The sequence below is a fragment of the Trichomycterus rosablanca genome, chromosome 24 (assembly GCF_030014385.1).
Source record: "Trichomycterus rosablanca isolate fTriRos1 chromosome 24, fTriRos1.hap1, whole genome shotgun sequence".
In the NCBI taxonomy this organism is placed as follows: Eukaryota; Metazoa; Chordata; class Actinopteri; order Siluriformes; family Trichomycteridae; genus Trichomycterus; species Trichomycterus rosablanca.
In genome coordinates this window covers 9,384,551-9,404,794 of record NC_086011.1, presented here as the reverse complement: position 1 = coordinate 9,404,794, position 20,244 = coordinate 9,384,551, and the positions used below count along the sequence as shown (strand labels likewise).

The 20,244-nt window shown below is 41.5% G+C and overlaps 1 protein-coding gene across 1 annotated transcript in view; it reads left to right on the top strand.

The window, feature by feature from the left end:
- The window catches only part of foxp4 (forkhead box P4), a 201,205-nt gene that overhangs the window by 133,618 nt on the left and 47,343 nt on the right, over positions 1 to 20,244 (top strand). Inside the window, exons 5-10 of the mRNA XM_062986129.1 lie at positions 202 to 288; positions 5,838 to 5,979; positions 9,365 to 9,367; positions 13,519 to 13,723; positions 14,170 to 14,172; positions 19,448 to 19,549. Coding sequence (XP_062842199.1) covers positions 202 to 288; positions 5,838 to 5,979; positions 9,365 to 9,367; positions 13,519 to 13,723; positions 14,170 to 14,172; positions 19,448 to 19,549 — 542 coding nt within the window. The remainder of the gene's footprint in view (positions 1 to 201; positions 289 to 5,837; positions 5,980 to 9,364; positions 9,368 to 13,518; positions 13,724 to 14,169; positions 14,173 to 19,447; positions 19,550 to 20,244) is intronic.

Genomic DNA, 20,244 nt, shown 5'->3' with positions numbered 1-20,244 from the left:
AGTCTGCTGTAAAGCTTGCTTGACAGTGGAAGGTCACTTATGTTCAGGCAGCTACCAACTTACTAACTTTTATTAACTTTTAGCAAAATGTAAAGTTAAGCTTTCTTCTTTCTGTTCCATGTGTTTTGCAATGAGAGCTATTCATATGGGCAGTGATAGGGTTCCCAGATGTTTATAATGTCCCTTTTTGTTTTTCTCTAGTTGCAGGAATATTATAAGAAACAGCAGGAGCAGCTGCACCTTCAGCTTCTCAGCCAGCAACAGCAAGCAGGGAAGCAGGCCAAAGAGGTGAGTCCGTCCTCACCTCTATTTACACTTCTAAGTACACTTCTGAGTTCAGTTATCCATCACTACATCCTTTCTAACCAACCTTAAATCATTGTACCACTGTTTATCACTATCCAAAACTTCCAGCACCACCCAGAGCTAGTCGGACGATTGATTTTGTATGGCTTGTCTTGTTTTGCTATTAAATATGACCTGAAATAAAAACATGTCCATACTATTCTATCATCACAGATGATAGATCTATAATCTGAACAGTTTAAGACACCAAGGGAATATGGATTTGCATTGTTATTATTTTTCCCCTCGAAATCACTCAGCCGTTTTCCAAACCTCAAGGTCTTTCCCGCTAATACTCGTTAAGTATTAATTTACAAGTCGCCGCTCGCTAAGCCTAGTGGAAAATCCCTATAACGGATCTCCGCGAAGCAGCAGAGCTCATTTAATTGCCCGTGGAGGCAGCGTGAAAGAAGAGGGCCTGCTTTGTGTAATGGTGAGTAGGAACATGAAGTATCAGGTCGTAACACAACAAAGAATCCAAAGATTGACGTTAATCTGATGCGTTAATGAAATCCAGTCTTCAGTATCCGGGTAAGGCTGGTATTAAGAACATGCTTTTTTATGTTTGTGTGTAGATTGCTTTGACTTTTCCCCTATTTCTCATGCACACAAACTTAATATTACAATACAACACTGACCAAAACTTCAGAAAAGTACACTTTAACTCAGTGATTCCACATTAATTAGTGAGGAAATGTGCTGCATCCTAAATCACATAACACCATACCAAATAAAATGACAGTAGACATTGTCTCAAAGCAATTTTACAGCATCCAGGACCAACAGACCAAAAACCCCTGTTGAGCAAGATAAGCAGGGACCCATCTTCACAACGTTCAACAAACCTGAGTGATCGGATGAGAGAAGCAGAACGACAGCAACCCAACATCCCCAATCACCACAAATCTCTATGACCTAGAACCCTGAAGCTCTGTGCCTGTGTCTATAGTCAGGGTGGGCAGTTGTACCCTAGTGGTTAAGATACCGGACTAGTAATCAATAGGTCACCGGTTCAAGTCCCACCACTGCCAGGCCAACATCAATTAGTGAGGAAATGTGCTGCATCCTAAATCACATAACATAAGAGATGAGAGAGGCAGAACGACAGCAACCCAACATCCCCAATCACCACAAATCTCTATGACCTAGAACCCTGAAGCTCTGCGCCTGTGTCTATAGACAGGGTGGGCAGTTCCAGTTCTAGATACTGGACTAGTGATCAAAAGGTTGCCTGTTCAAGCCCCACCACTGCCAGGCCAACATCAATTAGTGAGGAAATGTGCTGCATCCTAAATCACATAACATGAGAGATGAGAGAGGCAGGACGACAGCAACCCAACATCCCCAATCACCACAAATCTCTATGACCTAGAACCCTGAAGCTCTGCGCCTGTGTCTATAGTCAAGGTTGTAGCCTAGTGTCTAAGATACTGGACTAGTAATCAAAAGGTTGCTGGTTCAAGGCCCACCACTGCCAGGCCAACATCAATTAGTGAGGAAATGTGCTGCATCCTAAATCACATAACATGAGAGATGAGAGAGGCAGGATGACAGCAACCCAACATCCCCAATCACCACAAATCTCTATGACCTAGAACCCTGAAGCTCTGCGCCTGTGTCTATAGTCAAGGTTGTAGCCTAGTGTCTAAGATACTGGACTAGTAATCAAAAGGTTGCCGGTTCAAGCCCCACCACTGCCAGGCCAACATCAATTAGTGAGGAAATGTGCTGCATCCTAAATCACATAACATGAGAGATGAGAGAGGCAGGATGACAGCAACCCAACATCCCCAATCACCACAAATCTCTATGACCTAGAACCCTGAAGCTCTGCGCCTGTGTCTATAGTCAAGGTTGTAGCCTAGTGTCTAAGATACTGGACTAGTAATCAAAAGGTTGCCGGTTCAAGCCCCACCACTGCCAGGCCAACATCACTTAGTAAGGAAATGTGGAAATCCCCAATCACACAAATCTCTATGACCTAGAACCCTGCGCCTGTGTCTATAGACAGGGTGGGCAGTTGTACCCTAGTGGTTAACATACTGGACTAGTAATCAAAAGGTTGACTGTTCTAGCCCCACCACTGCCAGGCCAACATCAATTATTGAGGAAATGTGGAAATCCCCAATCACCACAAATCTCTATGTCCTAGAACCCTGAAGCTCTGTGTCTGTGTCTACAGTCAGGGTGGGCAGTTGTACCCTAGTGGTTAACATACTGGACTAGTAATCAAAAGGTTGTCTGTTCAAGCCCCACCACTGTCAGGCCAACATGTACCGGTCAGCAAAAGCAACAAAACAAAAGAGCACAAGATTGCCCAGACCCCCAGGATCTACCATGACACACGCGTCCCTTACAAGCTTATATAAATGTTTGACAGTACGTGATCGAAGCTTGTAGTCCTCGTCTTGCCTGCTTTGCTCAAAATTGCGTCAAAAGAAACCGTCAACACAACTGATTTCTGAAGTTCTGACAGGGCCACTTCAAAATCTGGACGCGAATCTAAGAGGTATCGAAAAACCTACACGAAAGGCCGGGATTTTGTCCCGCGCCTCTGCAAAGCGAGGCGTAATTGCTTGTCAGCGTAGGAGCACGCGCACAAGGTGAGAGATCGCAGGAGAGAGACCGACTACGAGACAGATACCGATCACCTTTGTCGATTCTGCCGTCTTAAACTTTCTCCTCCCTGTTTTTCTCTCTCGCTGGCTGTCTTTTTCTTCAAGTGTACGTGCGCGTATGTGTATGCGTTTGACGTCCGGGCCACAGAGTCAGCCTAATGAAGTGGGCCTGTCAGTCGTAGCTGGCGTGCCCAAACTCTGCTTGATGTGCTCATAAATCAAGCTGACAGGCGTGCTCCTCCGCTAGCTTTGGCCACTCGAGTGCATCTAATGTAAACAGCGCGCCGACACAATGTGTTAAAGAACTCGAACCGTGTCCCAGGAGACCGAAGGGAGGAAAGAGAACGCTGGGGTGGACAGAGACGGGGTGGAAGTGGACCGATTGGTAGGAAATGAAAAAGCTGGATTTGGAAGATGTGTAGATGTGTAGTTGTTGTCCAGTCTTGAGCTTTTGTCACTTTCTGTCCTTTAATCCAAGGTGATGTGCTTTCTAGCTGTTGGCAACATCTCAACATCTGTTGGGTAGTCCATCACCTTTTTCATTTTTGGATTAACAGCCTCCAATCTTCTGTGAAGGCTGTGGGAATCTGTGTCCATGAGATCTACAACTAATAGTGGATGATCTGTAAGAGACACACCAACCAGGCATAACATAATGACCACTGACATGTGAAGTGAATAACACTGATTATCTCTTCATCACGGCACCTGTTAGTGGGTGGGATATATTAAGCAGCAAGTGAACATTTTATCCTCAAAGTTGATGTGTTAGAAGCAGGAAAAATGAGCAAACGTAAGGATTTAAGCAAGTTTAACAAGGGCCAAATTGTGATGGCTAGACGACTGGGTCAGAGCATCTTCAAAACTGCAGCTCTTGTGGGGTGTTCCCAGTCTGCAGTGGTCAGTATCTATGAAAAGTGGTACAAGAAAGGAACAGTGGTAAACCGGCGACAGGGTCATGGCTCATTGATGCGCATGGGGAGCGAAGGCTGGCCCTAACAGTGGAGCTACTGTAGCATCACAGTTTGTTGCGTATGGGGCTGCATAGCCGCAGACCAATCAGGGTGTCCATGCTGATCCCTGTCCACCACCGAAAGCGCCAACAATGAGCACGTGAGCATCGGAACTGGACCCCCGAACAATGGAAGAAGGTGGCCTGGTCTGATGAATCACGTTTTCTTTTACATCACGTGGATGGCCGAGCGCGTGAGTGCTGCTTACCCTGGGAACACATGGCACCAGGATGCACTATGGGAAGAAGGCAAGCCGGCGGAGGCAGTGTGATGCTTTGGGCAATGTTCTGCTGGGAAACCTTGGGTCCTGCCATCCATGTGGATGTTACTTTGACATGTACCACCTACCTAAGCATTGTTGCAGACCATGTACACCCTTTCATGGTTCAGGAATGGTTTGAAGAACACAAGAACGAGTTTGAGGTGTTGACTTGGCCTCCAAATTCCTCAGATTTCAATCCAATCGAGCATCTGTGGGATGTGCTGGACAAACAAGTCAGATCCATGGACACAACTTTTAGAGTTAAGGAATCTGCTGGTAACATCTTGGTTCCAGATATCACAGCACACGTTCAGGGGTTTAGTGGAGTCCATGCCTCAACGGGTCAGGGCTGTTTTGGCAGCAAAAGGGGAACCAAGACAATATTAGAAAGGTGGTCAAAACGTCATAATTACCCTCAATTTGATTGCGATGGATGGTTTTAGCTTGAGCAAACAAAAATGACCCGCTTCCCTCCAGGACTCTCCTAAGAAATAGTTCTTATTTATTTATATTTCTTCCTTGTACCTTTTTTCTTTGCTGTTTTTCATCCCTCTCCGCTCTCCGCTCTCCTTGTTTGGTGTTATCTGTATGCGATAAGGCCCATCTCGCGTTGGGGGGACATCAAAAAAGCGTCTCTTTGGAAAAGCCGTTCAGGAAGGGGGACATTTATCACAGCGACACTGCCTGACGTTATCGGCACATGCCATGTAGTCGCCGGTGCTCACCCTTACCCCTGAACACACACACATACACACATACGACACACATGCACGTATTTCTCTCAGCTTCCCAAATCTGTACACCAGAGATGGATGGACGTTTTTTTTTTACTCTTGCAGTAGTGGTGTGCACTCACTCTTATAGCCCTGGCAGGAGATCAGAGGTGCGCTCTAAAAACAGTCGGCGTGCTTCTGACGGAGCCAGGAATCCGGCTTCTTCATGCCACAGCTCTGATAACAAATGCGATATCTTTCGATTTTTTCCCCCGTCTGAATTTATTTGGAGCGTACACATCATAGGGTTTTTAATTGACTAAATTCCAGGCCATCTTGGTGTTCCTGGGTTGCGTTTTGGGTCACACAAGTGTTTTTATGCGCATACAGGGCGGAACCGTGGCTTATCGTAAAAAGCTAAACATCTGACGTATCATTATCATGGAACCGCACTTAACATCGTTTCTTATTGTTTATTACGGTGTTAATTCACACAGTGGTCGCTTGCCTGATCTGTAGATCGCTCTACATCCCAGAGATTCACGGTAGGCTTTCCAGACCACACTGTACACTATGCAGTCCCTCGCCCAGACTATTATCTCTAGACTCTAAACAAACTTTGGACCCGGGTTGTAGGACGGAAACGCGCGAGCCTGCTCCCTGCCCGATTTCCATCACTTCAGGAAGCGCAGTGATGAGCGAAGGGAAAAAAAAAATTGTTCTATTCCAGGACGTGTCCTATCTAAATGCGATGTTTGAAGCCTTTTAAAAGCAAGAGCGTCTGCTTTCTCTCACCCGGCCCATCCTGTCGCTCCGCTTCCTCTGTTTCCCCGTCGTGTTGGCCTCGTTTAACGTGATCTCACTCTTTTTTTGTCTTCAGCAGCAGCAAATGGGCAACAAACAGCTGGCCTTCCAGCAGCAGCTGATCCAGATGCAGCAGCTGCAGCAGCAGCACATTCTCAACCTACAGAGGCAAGGTCTTGTCGGAATACAGCCCGGACAGGTTCCCATCCAAGGCCTGCAGCAAGGTACATACTTTTACACACTTGTATGTTATACACCTCTTGGAGCATGGGTTTAGGGATTGTACTCATTACCCAACCTGTCTACACCAACCTACCAGCATACTCATGTATACAACTATTTACCTACATCCCTACCAACTTATTGACCCACCTAAATAATTACCTACCTAGCTTTTAGTCTTGGGTATCAATTGTATGTTAGTGATTCTGATTCTGATTCCCAGTTTGATTCCCTAATAACTTTAAAAAGTATAATTTTTAAGGCTGCCCAGCTGTCCCAGCGGTAAAATACGCTAGCACACCAGATCTGGGATTTCGAATACATCATATTCGGCTGGGCTGGGCGGCTGTATGAACAACGACTGGCTGTTGTTCATAGGGTAGGACAAGCCGGATAGGGGTTCCTCATAACTGAGCGAATTACGAGTCGAGGAATAATGCTGATCAGGGTGTGGCTCTCCGTGCACAAAGCTGATCGGCATATGAACTCGCCTCATGCAGGTAAAAAGATGCAGTCGGCTACTGCAAACGTGTCGGAGGGGGCGTGTGACAGTCTCGCTCTCCTCAATCGGGACGGGGGTTCTAATTTGGAACCGAGTTTTAGTTCCCAACCCTACTAGCTATTGACCTACCCACCTATCTACCCACCTACTGGCTTTCTTACCTACGTAACCTACCTACATTGTACCTGCCATGTTCCACTATACACTAAAAGGAACTAACCATTCTTTAAATAGATAAAAAAAAATAGAATAGCTCTTATCTAGGTGGTCCCCTAGTCTCAGTGGTTCACCTCTGTGGCTCTGCAGTACCACAAACATCTTTAGAAACATGTAGTAAAGCAAAACTAACCCCTAACACCAGCCCAGGAGAGAAATGTGGCAAGATGAATAAACACAGTGTGTATTCTTAGCTTACCTCTCAACCAGATGGGCACTGCATTACAGCCAACCTTTGCCCAACCTACACACACCGCAGGGTTGAAAGAAGTACACACACACACCCCGACATTGCATCCATATGTGTGTATTAAACATCTCAATTCAAACCCATGAGCACAAGTATGTTGCTGATGTTGAATAGACCCTTTAAAGCAACCATCCATCATTCATTTTCAGTTAAAGCTGGCAATTTCTGGCAACGTTGGCAGAGTCTGCGACATGACTGATTTACCAGTAGAAATTAAGCATTGAGCACCTTAAAACAGTACACTCTTTTTTTGGTTCCAAGATAATTGTTCCTACTAGATGTAGTGATGAAGACAACACCACAGGTAATAATGACGCTGCCGGTGTGAACACAGGGCGATGAGCGATCAGCGATTTAGGCAACAAAAGGCAACAAGTAATTGCCGGTGTAAACACAAGGGACTTATGGTCAGATGCTCGACCAAGCTTTTGATGACCAGTGCATGTTGCGTTAAGGAGCAGTCTGGAACTCGGGACTTCGGGCAACTAGAGGAATAGTGTTTCTCCAGAACATCCTGTCTTCTGTTTGGGTCTTTTCCAATAAATTGGTTCTTATGGGAACCGTGGCTTATCGTAAAAAACTAAACATCTGAGGTATTGTAATCATGGAACCGCACTTAACATCGTTTCTTATTGTTTATTACGGTGTTAATTCGCAAAGTGGTCGCTTGCCTGATCTGTCGATCGCTCTACATCCCAGAGATTTGTGGGCAGATGCTCGACCAAGCTTTTGATGACCAGTGCATGTTGCGTTAAGGAGCAGTCTGGAACTTGGGACTTTGGGCAACCAGAGGAATAGTGTTTCTCCAGAACATCCTGTCTTCTGTTTGGGTCTTTTCCAATAAATTGGTTCTCATGTGTCCCAGTTTGGTTATCTGGGCTTTAAGTGAGAGTTTAGGTTTGATCACCCAAGGTACTCTCAAAAATCTTCGCCCGTCCATAAAAACCAACCAAGAAGAACAGAGCCTGGACAGTTCTGATCTTTGGTTGAACAGACAGATCTTTACATCTGAAGATGTGAAGATGTTTCTCCAGTTCCCTTAGTATTGTTCTGCCAAGTGTCAGTCTGGGTCGTCCATTTGTTGTCCAAAGTTGTCCATTGTTTCAAATTCCTCTCCATCACTGGTAAAGTTATTGGTCTTTCCGGTTGTCATGACCTTTGTGTTCTTCATACTGAGCTGAAGTCCCATCTAAGGATGGATGATTCTTAGTGGTCCTATTCTTAAATTTATGTACAGTAATCCCTCCTCGATCGCGGGGGTTGCGTTCCAGAACCCCCCTGCGAAAGGTGAAAATCCGCGAAGTAAAAACCATGTGTTTATATGGTTATTTTTATATATTTTAAGCCCTTATAAACCCTCCCACACTCTTATAAACATTTTCCGCACAGTTATACAGCATAAAGCGGAATCTAATGCTTCTCTCCTTCGCTGAGCCAATCAGCACCCAGGATACTTAACCGCGTGCTCTGATTGGGTAGCTTCTCAGCCATCCGCCAATAGCGTCCCGTGTATGAAGTGAACTGGGCAAACCAACTTTGCATGTATCAGAAATAAAACGACTCCTTGTCCGCAGAAATCCGCGAACCAGCGAAAAATCTGCGATTTATATTTAGATATGCTTGCATATAAAATCTGCGATAGAGTGAAGCCGTGAAAGTCGAAGCGCGATATAGCGAGGGATTACTGTAATGCTTATTTTTGGAATCTTTCTAGAATGAGCTCCTTAGACTTCGTAAGAACAAATTTTTATTAACTTTGCAAGAACTTGTTGGAAAGTAGAGCTTGACAATGCTACACTAAAACCCAATTTTTGTCTATAAAGATTGCACACCTGTTACGAATTGTTGTTTGAAGTACTCAACCCCAATAAAAGCGGTATATATACCTTAGCCCTCCTGGGACACAAACCTAAACCTGGCCAGCAAATAAACTAAGCATTGATAAAGCCAGCCTAAACAATTCTCCTTTGTAGTCAACACACAAGCTGACCTGTTGCTGTGATCTTGAACGGTCCCAGTGATGAACCCTAATAATGGGAACTATAAATGGCCCTTCTTAGTCTTAATGTTTACCAGCCAAACCGCAGCCCGTATGCCGCGCCACAAGTGAAGCTTGTTAACTTAATCAGCTTGTAAAAAGATAAAAGCTGTGCCTGATTTTGGTTTTGTAGGGGCAATTGTTTGGATAATGGGTAAATATGCCACAAAGTTCATCTATCAGCATCTGTATATAAGGTCTAAGACCGAACGCACCAACAGTACCAGTGGAAATAATATAACATTAAAACCACCTCCTTGTTTCTACACTCACTGTCCATTTTATCAGCTCCACTTACCACACTTTGTAGTTCTACAATTACTGACTGTAGTCCATCTGTTTTTCTGCATGCTTTTTTAACCTGCTTTCACCACCACAGAGCAGGTATTAATTATTTACATGGTGGATGATTCTCAGCCTTCAGTGAAATGACATGGTGTTGGTGTGTTAGTGTGTGTTGTGCTGGTATGAGTGTCCACTCACTGTCCACTCTGTTAGACGCTCATCTATTGCTGCTGTTTGAGTTGGTCATCTTCTAGACCTTCATCATGGATATTTTTGGTTGGTGGACTATTCATTGTCCAGCAGTGACAGTGAGGTGTTTGAAAACTGTGTATAATCCACTCATACCAGCATAACACATTAACACACCATCACCAACCACCCAAGTAATACCTACTCTGTAGTGGTCCTGTGGAGGTCCTGACCATTAAAGAACAAGGTGAAAGCAGGCTAAAAAAGTATGTAGAGAAACAGATAGACTACAGTCAGTAATTGTAGAACTACAAAGTGATTCTATGTGGTAAGTGGAGCTGATAAAATGGACAGTGAGTGTAGAAACAAGGAGGTGGTTTTAATGTTATGCCTGATTTGTGTGTAATAATATCGCTTCCCAGACATTTTTCCGCAACCCGTGTTGTTCAATGGACTCTCCAGAACTGGTCGAGAAAGGTATCCGATGTAATAAGACGCACAGCATTTAACGAGTTCCACAGCGACTGTAATATAACAAAAGCCTCAATGAGGGTGAGCAATCGACAAGACTTCTCTGGTTTGTAGAGCGAGACAGGGCCTCTAAAATAAGTCTGGCCATCAATACCATGTTTGACTTCCACTCTCAAAGCTTCTTGCCATGAGCTGTCCCAAGTGGCATCGAACATACACCATACATACTGTACATATGCACTCTCCTTATTACAAAAACTTGTCTGGTGGAAAAATGGAAAGGTCAAGACTCATATTCTTAGAGAGTATAATCCTTCCAACAGCTGCAAACTTTTCGGCCTTTTCTAGTCATGCCCACCTCCTTCCCTGACATCACCGTACTAAAGGGGTCTGAATAACAATAAACCGACGTGCCTCTCAGTCCTTCCGCAAAATGTGGAACTCTGTGCAGTCCCTCCCCAATCAGAGGCCTTCCATTAAAAGCGAGCAGCCAACCGTGCACATTCTTTGAGCCAGTCATAGCCGGACCCTGCCGGCTTCTCTGAAAGGATTTTGTCCTCCGGTCTACGGGTGGCAGTGGCACCTGGCATTTTGTTTGTTGTAGATTAGAAACCACTCTGAACTCCTTACTTAAACCACAAGATACCCTGTTATGTTAATACTTTAATTAGAAGAAATAGATTTTTTTATATAATTTTTTTTAAAATATATTAATATATATTTAATATTTTTTTAATAAAAATAATGTTTTTAATATATTTTTAAATATTTTAAATTAATATTTTATTTTATTTTAATATATTAATATATATATGTAATATTTGTTTATAAAAATAATATTTGTAATATATTTTAAAATAATTTTACATTATTTTTTTAATCATTTAATTTTGGTATTGTTTAGATTAAATTTTTTTAATTTAAGCTTTAGAAAAGGAAACCATCTACCTATGAGAAAAGTATTACTCTAGCTGGCCTGGCTTAGGTGCTTTGATTTCTTCTAGTAAAACGTTTTTACACCGCTACCCTGGGCCTCTCGTTTGCATTGTTTTTGGGTAGAGGCGGGACATAAAAGCTGGACGAATCTCTACCGGTCAGCCAAGAATGGATGAAAGTACTGAAAGTCTATTACTCCAGACCTTATATCAATACTTAACTCCATTAACAAAGTAAAAGTGTACGCATGGCATATTTATCTTCACAGAATTATCAGTTTTGCAAGACATTCGAATGAACAAGCGGCGTAGAACCATATGGTGTCGTTTCATGAACGTGTCTGGAATTGCATGGGTTCCTCTTGGGTGCTTAGCTCGGTGGTCTCAGAGTGGAAGTGCCTGCGTGTGTGTGCATATTTGTTTGAAAAAGGGGTGGCTGTGGGCAAAGAGCTGAAGGCTAGCCACAGAGGAAATGCCCCACCTGGCCCTTCGGACGGAGAAAGTGGGAAACAAAAACACTTCACTGTAGGTAGAGCGCTCCGTCTCCACCCGAATTCCTCTAGTTGTTCGAATTCGAATTTTACCCTGGCGCAAACTTATTCTCACTCCCAGAGGAGATCGATGCCTGCTCCGTGCCCTGGCAGGTTGTCCACCGAAAGACAGTGGTAAGGAACAAGAGGCCGGAGTTGCGAGTGCGGCCGTCCATCACTCGCTTGTTTTGGCGCGGCCCGAGACAAGAATGTCGACGCACCAGACATAATATTTGGATTGCTATTAAGTCCCTGCCATATGTGATAGCATAGCAGGCTGTGGCTTTTCAGGAACAGCTCAAGCCAGACATGCTTTGGGGTGTGTGTGTGTGAGGGTGTGTGTGTGTGTGTGTGTGTAATGGAATTAACTCCCCCTTCCTCTTCTTGCCCTGGCTTTCTTCACTGCCTCCATTCCCTCTTTGCCTTCGCCACCCCCTTCACCGTCCGTGAGCGGAAAGTGGAGGAAACGTGAAAGGAAGAAAAACAACCCCAAATTCAACAGGTTTACAAGGGTGGGAGCTAAAAAAAGAGAAACTGGCATCCAAGTACTTTGATGAAATGAATACAGGCAGGGACAGACGGCACAGCGAAGCTGGTTAGGTCAGCAGTAATTACAAACATGGTACAAATTGTGTAACGCAGATATTAGCTGTTTCCACACGGATCCCGGATGAGCCCCCACGTCTCTTTTTTGTTGTCACTCTCCCAGGACAGGAACAAGTCCCTGGAGTTTCACGGCTCGCCACGGTAATGTCAGCGTGCTGCCAGGCTTTATGATCTACCCACTGACAGGCAGTGCGTGCCAGTTGGCACATATTCAAGGCAAAGGCTATAGCAAAGGGGTGATAAAAGACACTCATGACACACTTAAGCGTATTACACACCTGTGGCTGCAGCATCCCAGGGGTACAGGAATGATCTTTCAAATCAAAGGTTAATGTACACAGCTAAAAAATATGCAGGGTAAATATAGACTCGGCGCTACAGCATTATCTTAGTCAAGCAAGAGGGAGAAAACGAAGGAAAATATGAATGTATGATTCCATTCTCTAGATTCTCAAATGCAGCGTATGCTTTATTTATTTATTTTTTTAAATAATATTTTGTGTTTTTTTTATGGATAATGTATAAGGCTATAGTAAAGTGTTTAAAGCTTTGTAAAATTGGTATTTTTTATTGTTTAATAATAATAATAATAATAATTGTTGTGGTTGTTGTTAACAATAATAGTAATGATGATAATAATAATAATAATAATTGTTGTGCTTGTTAATAATAATAATAATTGTTGTGGTTGTTGTTAACAGTAATAATGATGATGATGATAATAATAATTATGTTAATAACAATAATAATAATAATAATAATAATAATTGTTGTGGTTGTTAACAATAATAATAATAATAATAATTGTTGTGGTTGTTGTTAATAATAATAATAATAATTGTTGTGGTTGTTAATAATAATAATAATAATAATAATAATAATAATAATAATAATAATAATTGTTGTGGTTGTTCATAATAATAATAATGATAATAATGATGACTATTATTATTATTATTTTAATTATTGTTATTATTATTATTTTATAATGTAATATAATTATTATTTATTTATTTATTTTTTATTAATTCTTTTATTTATTCATCATCTCTCTTACCACCGCTTTATCCTGGTCAGACAAACACAATGATTTATTTTCTCCAATTGACCTGACTTCATGTGATGAAACCAGGAGCACCCACGGGAACCCACACGAACCCAGGGATAGCATGTAAACTCCACATAGAAAGGACAGGGAACTGAACCCAGGCCCTTCTTGCTGCGCCATGCCAGTTTTAATTAGTTGGAAACGATCACATGGTTCAGTTCAATAACAAATATTACATATTATATTTTATTAATAAAGCCTGTTAATAAAGTCTGCATATATAGCATTTTTTTATTAAAAATACCAAGAATTTATTTTATTTTAATGAATAAACGTTTTATATGTATTTATTTTATGTATTTATTTGTTTTATTATTTTATTTATTTATTTTTAACCGTATATGGTAGATCTCGTTCCTCAGACTTTCATAGTTCTTTTTTGATGTTCAGTCGTGTTTCCTCTCTTTTCAGCCATGTGTCCCACGGACCTGCAGCAGCTGTGGAAGGACGTGGCGGGCATGCAGACCACGGACGAGCCCATCAAGCATGAGGGCCTCGACCTGAGCACCAACAGCTCCAACTCTACCTCATACTTGGTCTCCAAAGTCTCACCTCAGATCCCCCACCATCCTTTGCAAAATGGACAGAACTCCATTCACACTCCAAAGAGAGACAGGTACAGGAGTTTGCATAGAGTAGATGTTTATGTTTAGTAGAAAGTGGGCGTGGGTTGCAGAATCATGCTGACCTGCCATGCCATTGTGTGCCATTTATTACTAAAGCTCCTACAGGACAGGTGTATGGCCTTCCTGAGTTGACTTCACTAAGGACAGAAGTTCCTCTGGGCTAGTGCACCTATATTTAGTCAACGTATTCTGCTTTTGTTATGCATCCTGTATACTGGGTTTGCATGTTACACCCCTTTACAGTTGATATACACGATCAGCTATAACATTTAAACCACCTCCTTGTTTCTACACACATTGTCCATTTTATCGGCTTCAGTTACCATATAGAGGCACTTTGTAGTTCTACAATTACTGACTGTAGTCCATCTGTTTCTCTGCATGCTTTGTTAGCCCCCTGTCATGCTGTTGTTCAATGGTCAGGACCACTACAGAGTAGGTATTATTTGGGTGGTGGATCATTCTCAGCACTGCAGTGACACTGACGTGGTGGTGGTGTTTTAGTGTGTGTTGTGCTGGTATGAGTGGATCAGACACAGCAGCACTGCTGGACTGAGAATAGTCCACCAACCAAAAATATCCAGCCAACAGTGCCCCATAGGCAGCGTCCTGTGACCACTGATGAAGGTCTAGAAGACGACCAACTCAAACAGCAGCAATAGATGAGCGATCACCTCTGACCTTACATCTACAAGGTGAACCAACTAGGTAGGAGTGTCTAATAGAGTGGACAGTGAGTAAACACGGTATTTAAAAACTCCAGCAGCGCTGCTGTGTCTGATCCACTCATACACCAGTGCTGATAATGATCCACCACCTAAATATTACCTGCTCTGTGGTGGGGTCCCGTAGGGGTCCTGACCATTGAAGAACAGGTTGAAAGCAGGCTAAAAAGGTATGTAGATAAATAGATGGACTACAGTCAGTAATTGTAGAACTACAAAGTGTTCTATATGGTAAGTAGAGCTGATAAAATGGACAGTGAGTGATCCGAATTTGGAATTACATGTCAATATACGTCTAGAAGTTCTAGGAAGGAACTCTCAACTTGAAATGTTGACAAAAATGCCGAAGGGGTAATAAAAGAGCATCTGGAGTATGATACGAACAGCATGGTATTTTTCAGCCCAAGCACATCCTGTAAGGACGTGGCACATGGCTGGAATGCCTGTATGTTATGAATGTATGGTTTGTTTGCTCACACTAATATTTCATGGCCCGAGCTGTCAGGGTTCCGTTTGAAGTACCGGCGTAAAGTGCCCTGGGTTAATTTAATATTTGATGCTTGTGCAAGTTCGTACAAACACGGCATGTTTTTAGCGTCGATTACACCTCTGTGTTAGTTTAGCGTGTGTGTGTGTATGTGTGTGTATTGCGCATTTTTAATTTAGGTGGGATTTGAGTGTTTAGGGTTTCGCTACTTTGTTTTACTTTGAAAGTAGTAGCCAGGTTTGGATCAGCTATTGTGGGACTGCTGAAACTAACAACAGGGTATTATGTATAGATGTGATCTTTTAAGAAAAGCTGTGTCCCAAACCACATACTAACAAACTGAATAATAATAATAAAAGGCGCTTCTCAACAAATAACATTTAAACACGATTTTTGGGCATATGGGGGATGTCAAAAACCCGTAAAGCGTCTTTCTAGCCAGTCCACCACATCAAGAGTTTGTCCAATAAAATAGATACTTTGGTCTGTATATTATAAACCTGTAAAGAAGGGGGTGAAACGCACACCAAAAATATTGTAGCACCTTTAAACAGTTTCATTTTCACTAAGCATGAGGCCATGTCTATGTACCAGGTCTGTCTGCCTTAGAGATTGGAAGGGGGCACTGGTTACAGAATCATACCCACCTGCCATGCTACCATGTTATTTAATTTTTGTTAATATTTGTAGCAAATTTCCACAAAACATGAGGCCATGTCTATGTACCAGGTCCATCTGCTCTAGAGATTGGAAGGGGGCACTGGTTACAGAATCATACCCACCTGCCATGCTACCATGTTATTTAATTTTTGTTAATATTTGTAGCAAATTTCCACAAAACATGAGGCCATGTCTATGTACCAGGTCCGTCTGCCTTAGAGATTGGAAGGGGGCACTGGTTACAGAATCATGCCCATCTGCCATGCTACCATGTTATTTAATTTTTGTTAATATTTGTAGCAAATTTCCACAAAACATGAGGCCATGTCTATGTACCAGGTCCATCTGCTCTAGAGATTGGAAGGGGGCACTGGTTGCAGAATCATACCCACCTCCCATGCTGCCATGTTATTTAATTTTTGTTAATATTTGCTGCAAATGTTCACAAAACATTAGGCCATGTCTATGTACCAGGTTCATCTGCCTTAAAGATCGGAAGGGGGCACTGGTTACAGAATCATGCCCATCTGCCATGCTACCATGTTATTAAATTTTTGTTAATATTTGTAGCAAATTTCCACAAAACATGAGGCCATGTCTATGTACCAGGTCCATCTGCTCTAGAGATTTGAAGGGGGCACTGGTTACAGAACCATACCCACCTCCCATGCTGCCGTGTTATTAAATTTTTTTTTCATATATGTTGCAAATTTCCACAAAACATGAGGCCATGTCTATGTACCAGGTCCGTCTACCTTAGAGATTGGAAAGGGGCGCTGATTACAGAATCATGCCCACCTCCCATGCTACTATGTTATTTAATTTTTGTTAGTATTTGTAGCAAATTTCCACAAAACATGAGGCCATGTCTATGTACCAGGTCCGTCTGCCTTAGAGATTGGAAGGGGGCACTGGTTACAGAATCATACCCACATGCCATGCTGCCATGTTATTTAATTTTTGATAGTATTTGTTGCAAATTTCTACAAAACATGAGGCCATGTCTATGTACCAGGTCCATCTGCTCTAGAGATTGGAAGGGGGCACTGGTTACAGAATCATGCCCATCTGCCATGCTACCATGTTATTTAATTTTTGTTAATATTTGTAGCAAATTTCCACAAAACATGAGGCCATGTCTATGTACCAGGTCCATCTGCTCTAGAGATTTGAAGGGGGCACTGGTTACAGAACCATACCCACCTCCCATGCTGCCGTGTTATTAAATTTTTTTTTCATATATGTTGCAAATTTCCACAAAACATGAGGCCATGTCTATGTACCAGGTCCGTCTGCCTTAGAGATTGGAAGGGGGCACTGGTTACAGAATCATACCCACATGCCATGCTGCCATGTTATTTAATTTTTGATAGTATTTGTTGCAAATTTCTACAAAACATGAGGCCATGTCTATGTACCAGGTCCATCTGCTCTAGAGATTGGAAGAAGGCGCTGGTTACAGAATCATCCCCACCTGCCGTGCTGCCATGTTATTTAATATTTGTCAATATTTGTTGCAAATTTTCACAAAACATGAGGCCATGTCTATGTACCAGGTCCGTCTGCCTTAGAGATTGGATGGGGGTGAGTGTTGCAGAATCATGGCTACCTGCCATGCTGCCATGCTATTATGGCTGGCAGATGGCCTGAGAGCGCAGATGAATGACGGTGACATTAAACGATAAGAGTTACATGTAAAATCGGGGTCCTGATGGGTATTTTTTTCCATTTTTAAGAGCAAGACTTTTTGAGTGGATCTCGTCCTTCACCAAGGGGGAGTCCAGTGACGACCATCTCACCCCCTACCCCAAAAGCACTCATCTACAGAGTTCCCAGTAAGTACAAACACACAGGTATATTTATATATACGGTGTATATACCTACATATACACACATGCTATACAGGTTCAGGCAAGTTACTGTGTGTACTTCTTTTTGCTGGGTGTTCTAACCTCATCTGTACTGGGCAAGGTTCTCTAAATCACACACACACACCAGCTCTCACACACACTCATGCACTGAGTAAAAGAAAAACAGTGCGGTGAGGCTAATGCATGGCGCATGTGGACCGTGTGGTTGCCAGTAGTTTGTAATGTCTAGAGTCAAAGCAGCTTCTGAATTGAGTGGCCTTCCCAATGCCAGCACATCTGACAGAAGAGAAAAAGCATGCATGCGTGTGTATGTGTGTGTGTGTGTGCGGCGTGCACGCACCCCACATCAGGAGAACCTCATCTGCAAGCAAGCTGCTTTGCGTTAAACGGCGCTCAGATGTGGATTTGGGACGACCCAAAAGGCCGCAAGCCAACCCCTTCATGCTTAGCAGAAATCAGGCGCATGACGGAGGATCCTGCGGTCTGGGCTTCTGCTCTACATGCTAAAACGTGGCCGCTAGCCAGGCCCGAAATGAAAGATGGATGGACGTGGCTGGAAAGATGAGGCTGGAAAGATGCTGTGGGTCTCTACAGAAGCCAGACCAGAGAGACTGATCCACCCACAACAAATAGAAGGCAGCGTCTCAAACCAAACAAGCTCTTATAATCGCTCGGTCCTCCTACGTCTTCGCTAGAGGGCTTCGTCAGGGATTCAGAGGCCAACTTGTTTGCAAGTACCATGCACCGGATGGCAAAAAGCTGGTTAAAAATAGCGGATGATTTTAGATCTTGTGCCTGCTGTCTGTTTAATCAGATCTACGTAGTTTTATAATCTAGGAGCAGTGTTTGCTCAGCCATGAAGGCACGCATGTTTACAGAACCGGACCACCAAGTGAAGGCACTAGCAGCAAAAGGGAGACCAACTCCATATTTACGTCTGTGGGTTTGGAATAAGATGTTCGGCAAGAACATAGATGCAGTGTTTGGATGTTCATTCACTTTTTTTTTTAATTCTGGAAAAGCATGGAACACATGAAACCTGTTTTCACTTACAATGGATAAATTATTATTATTTTTTTATTATTATTGTTACAGTTTTATTATAATTGTATAGTTATTATTATTATTATTATTATAGTTTTAGTAATAATAATAATAATTATCATTATAATTATAATTAAAATAATAATAATTGTTGTAGTTTTATTGTAATTGTATAGTTATTATTATTATTATTGTGTTTTTAATAATAGTAATAGTAATAATAATATGTATTATTATTATTATAAAGAATTGTTGTAGTTTTATTATAATTGTATAGTTATTATTATTAATTATTATTATTATTACTATTATTATTAATAATAATAATATTATTATTATAAATAATTGTAGTTTTATTATAATTGTATAGTTATTATTGTTGTTATTATTATTATAAATAATTGTTGTAGTTTTATTATAATTGTAGTTGTTATTATTATAATTATTATTATTATTATTGTATTTTTTAATAATAATATTTATTATTTTTATTATTATTATAAATAATTGTTGTAGTTTTATTATAATTGCATAGTTATTATTATTGTTATTATTATTATAGTTTTAATAATAATAATATTTATTATTATTATAATTATTATTATTATAAATAATTGTAGTTTTATTATAATTGAATAGTTAAGATGATTACTGTTATTATTATCACAATTAAAATAATCATAATAATTATAATAATAATTTTGTTGTAGCTTTATTATTATTATTGTATAGATATTATTGTTATTATTATTATATAAAATATTATTATTATTATATAATAATAATAATAATAATTAATAATAATAATCATTATTAATAATAATTATTATTAATGTTGTTATGCAACAGTGTTCATATAATTCATGGCATTACATAAATTATGTAATAGAAATATAATTGACCTTTTTTTTCCTTTTTGTTGTTCAGCTCCCACGAAGAACACACAGCTTCACACCCGCTTTACGGTCACGGAGAGTGTAAGTGGCCCGGCTGCGAGGCTCTCTGTGACGACATGGGCCAATTCATCAAGTAAGTGGCAGTTATCCATCTACAAAACACATCTACACACACACAACACACACTTATACACAACACACACTTCATTTCAGCAACAACCCAACATTTCAGAACGTGTGTGTTCTGCCTGATGAGTTTGAAGGCCGAGATAAAGGCTGAGTGTCACTCTTCCATCTGCGTGAGCACAAACACACATCAGCGAGTGAAGAAACAAATCCTCAGGTGCGATGTTTGAACAGAAAGAGGGATGAATTCCACGCCGAGGTGGAGGAAAAGGAGATCGTTTCTGTGACGCAGTGAGAGATTCTTCGTTGCTGTGGGACTTCGCGTTGTGTACAAACACACTTCATTGATAGATGAAGCACTTACTGTGTCAGATTTGAACGCTTATGCGATGTTATAGGGCTAGTTGGATTCCACAAAGGGTTTGGAAACTTTGTTTCTCATGATTTTAGAGGTGATTAGAAAACACAGCCACCCTGACCTTCAGAAACAAGGCAGGTTGGGTAAATGAATTCATACATGGGTGCTAATGTCAAATTCTGACTGAAGGATTTGAGATTCAGGATTAGGATTAAATCTGTCATCATCTGTCTATTTGGTGAACCTGTGCCCACTGTAGCCTTAGATTGATAATTGATGATTGGCAGACGGGGATAGAAACTGATGTGGTTCTTTGCTCAGTGTGGTCAAGGTTGACAGGCTGT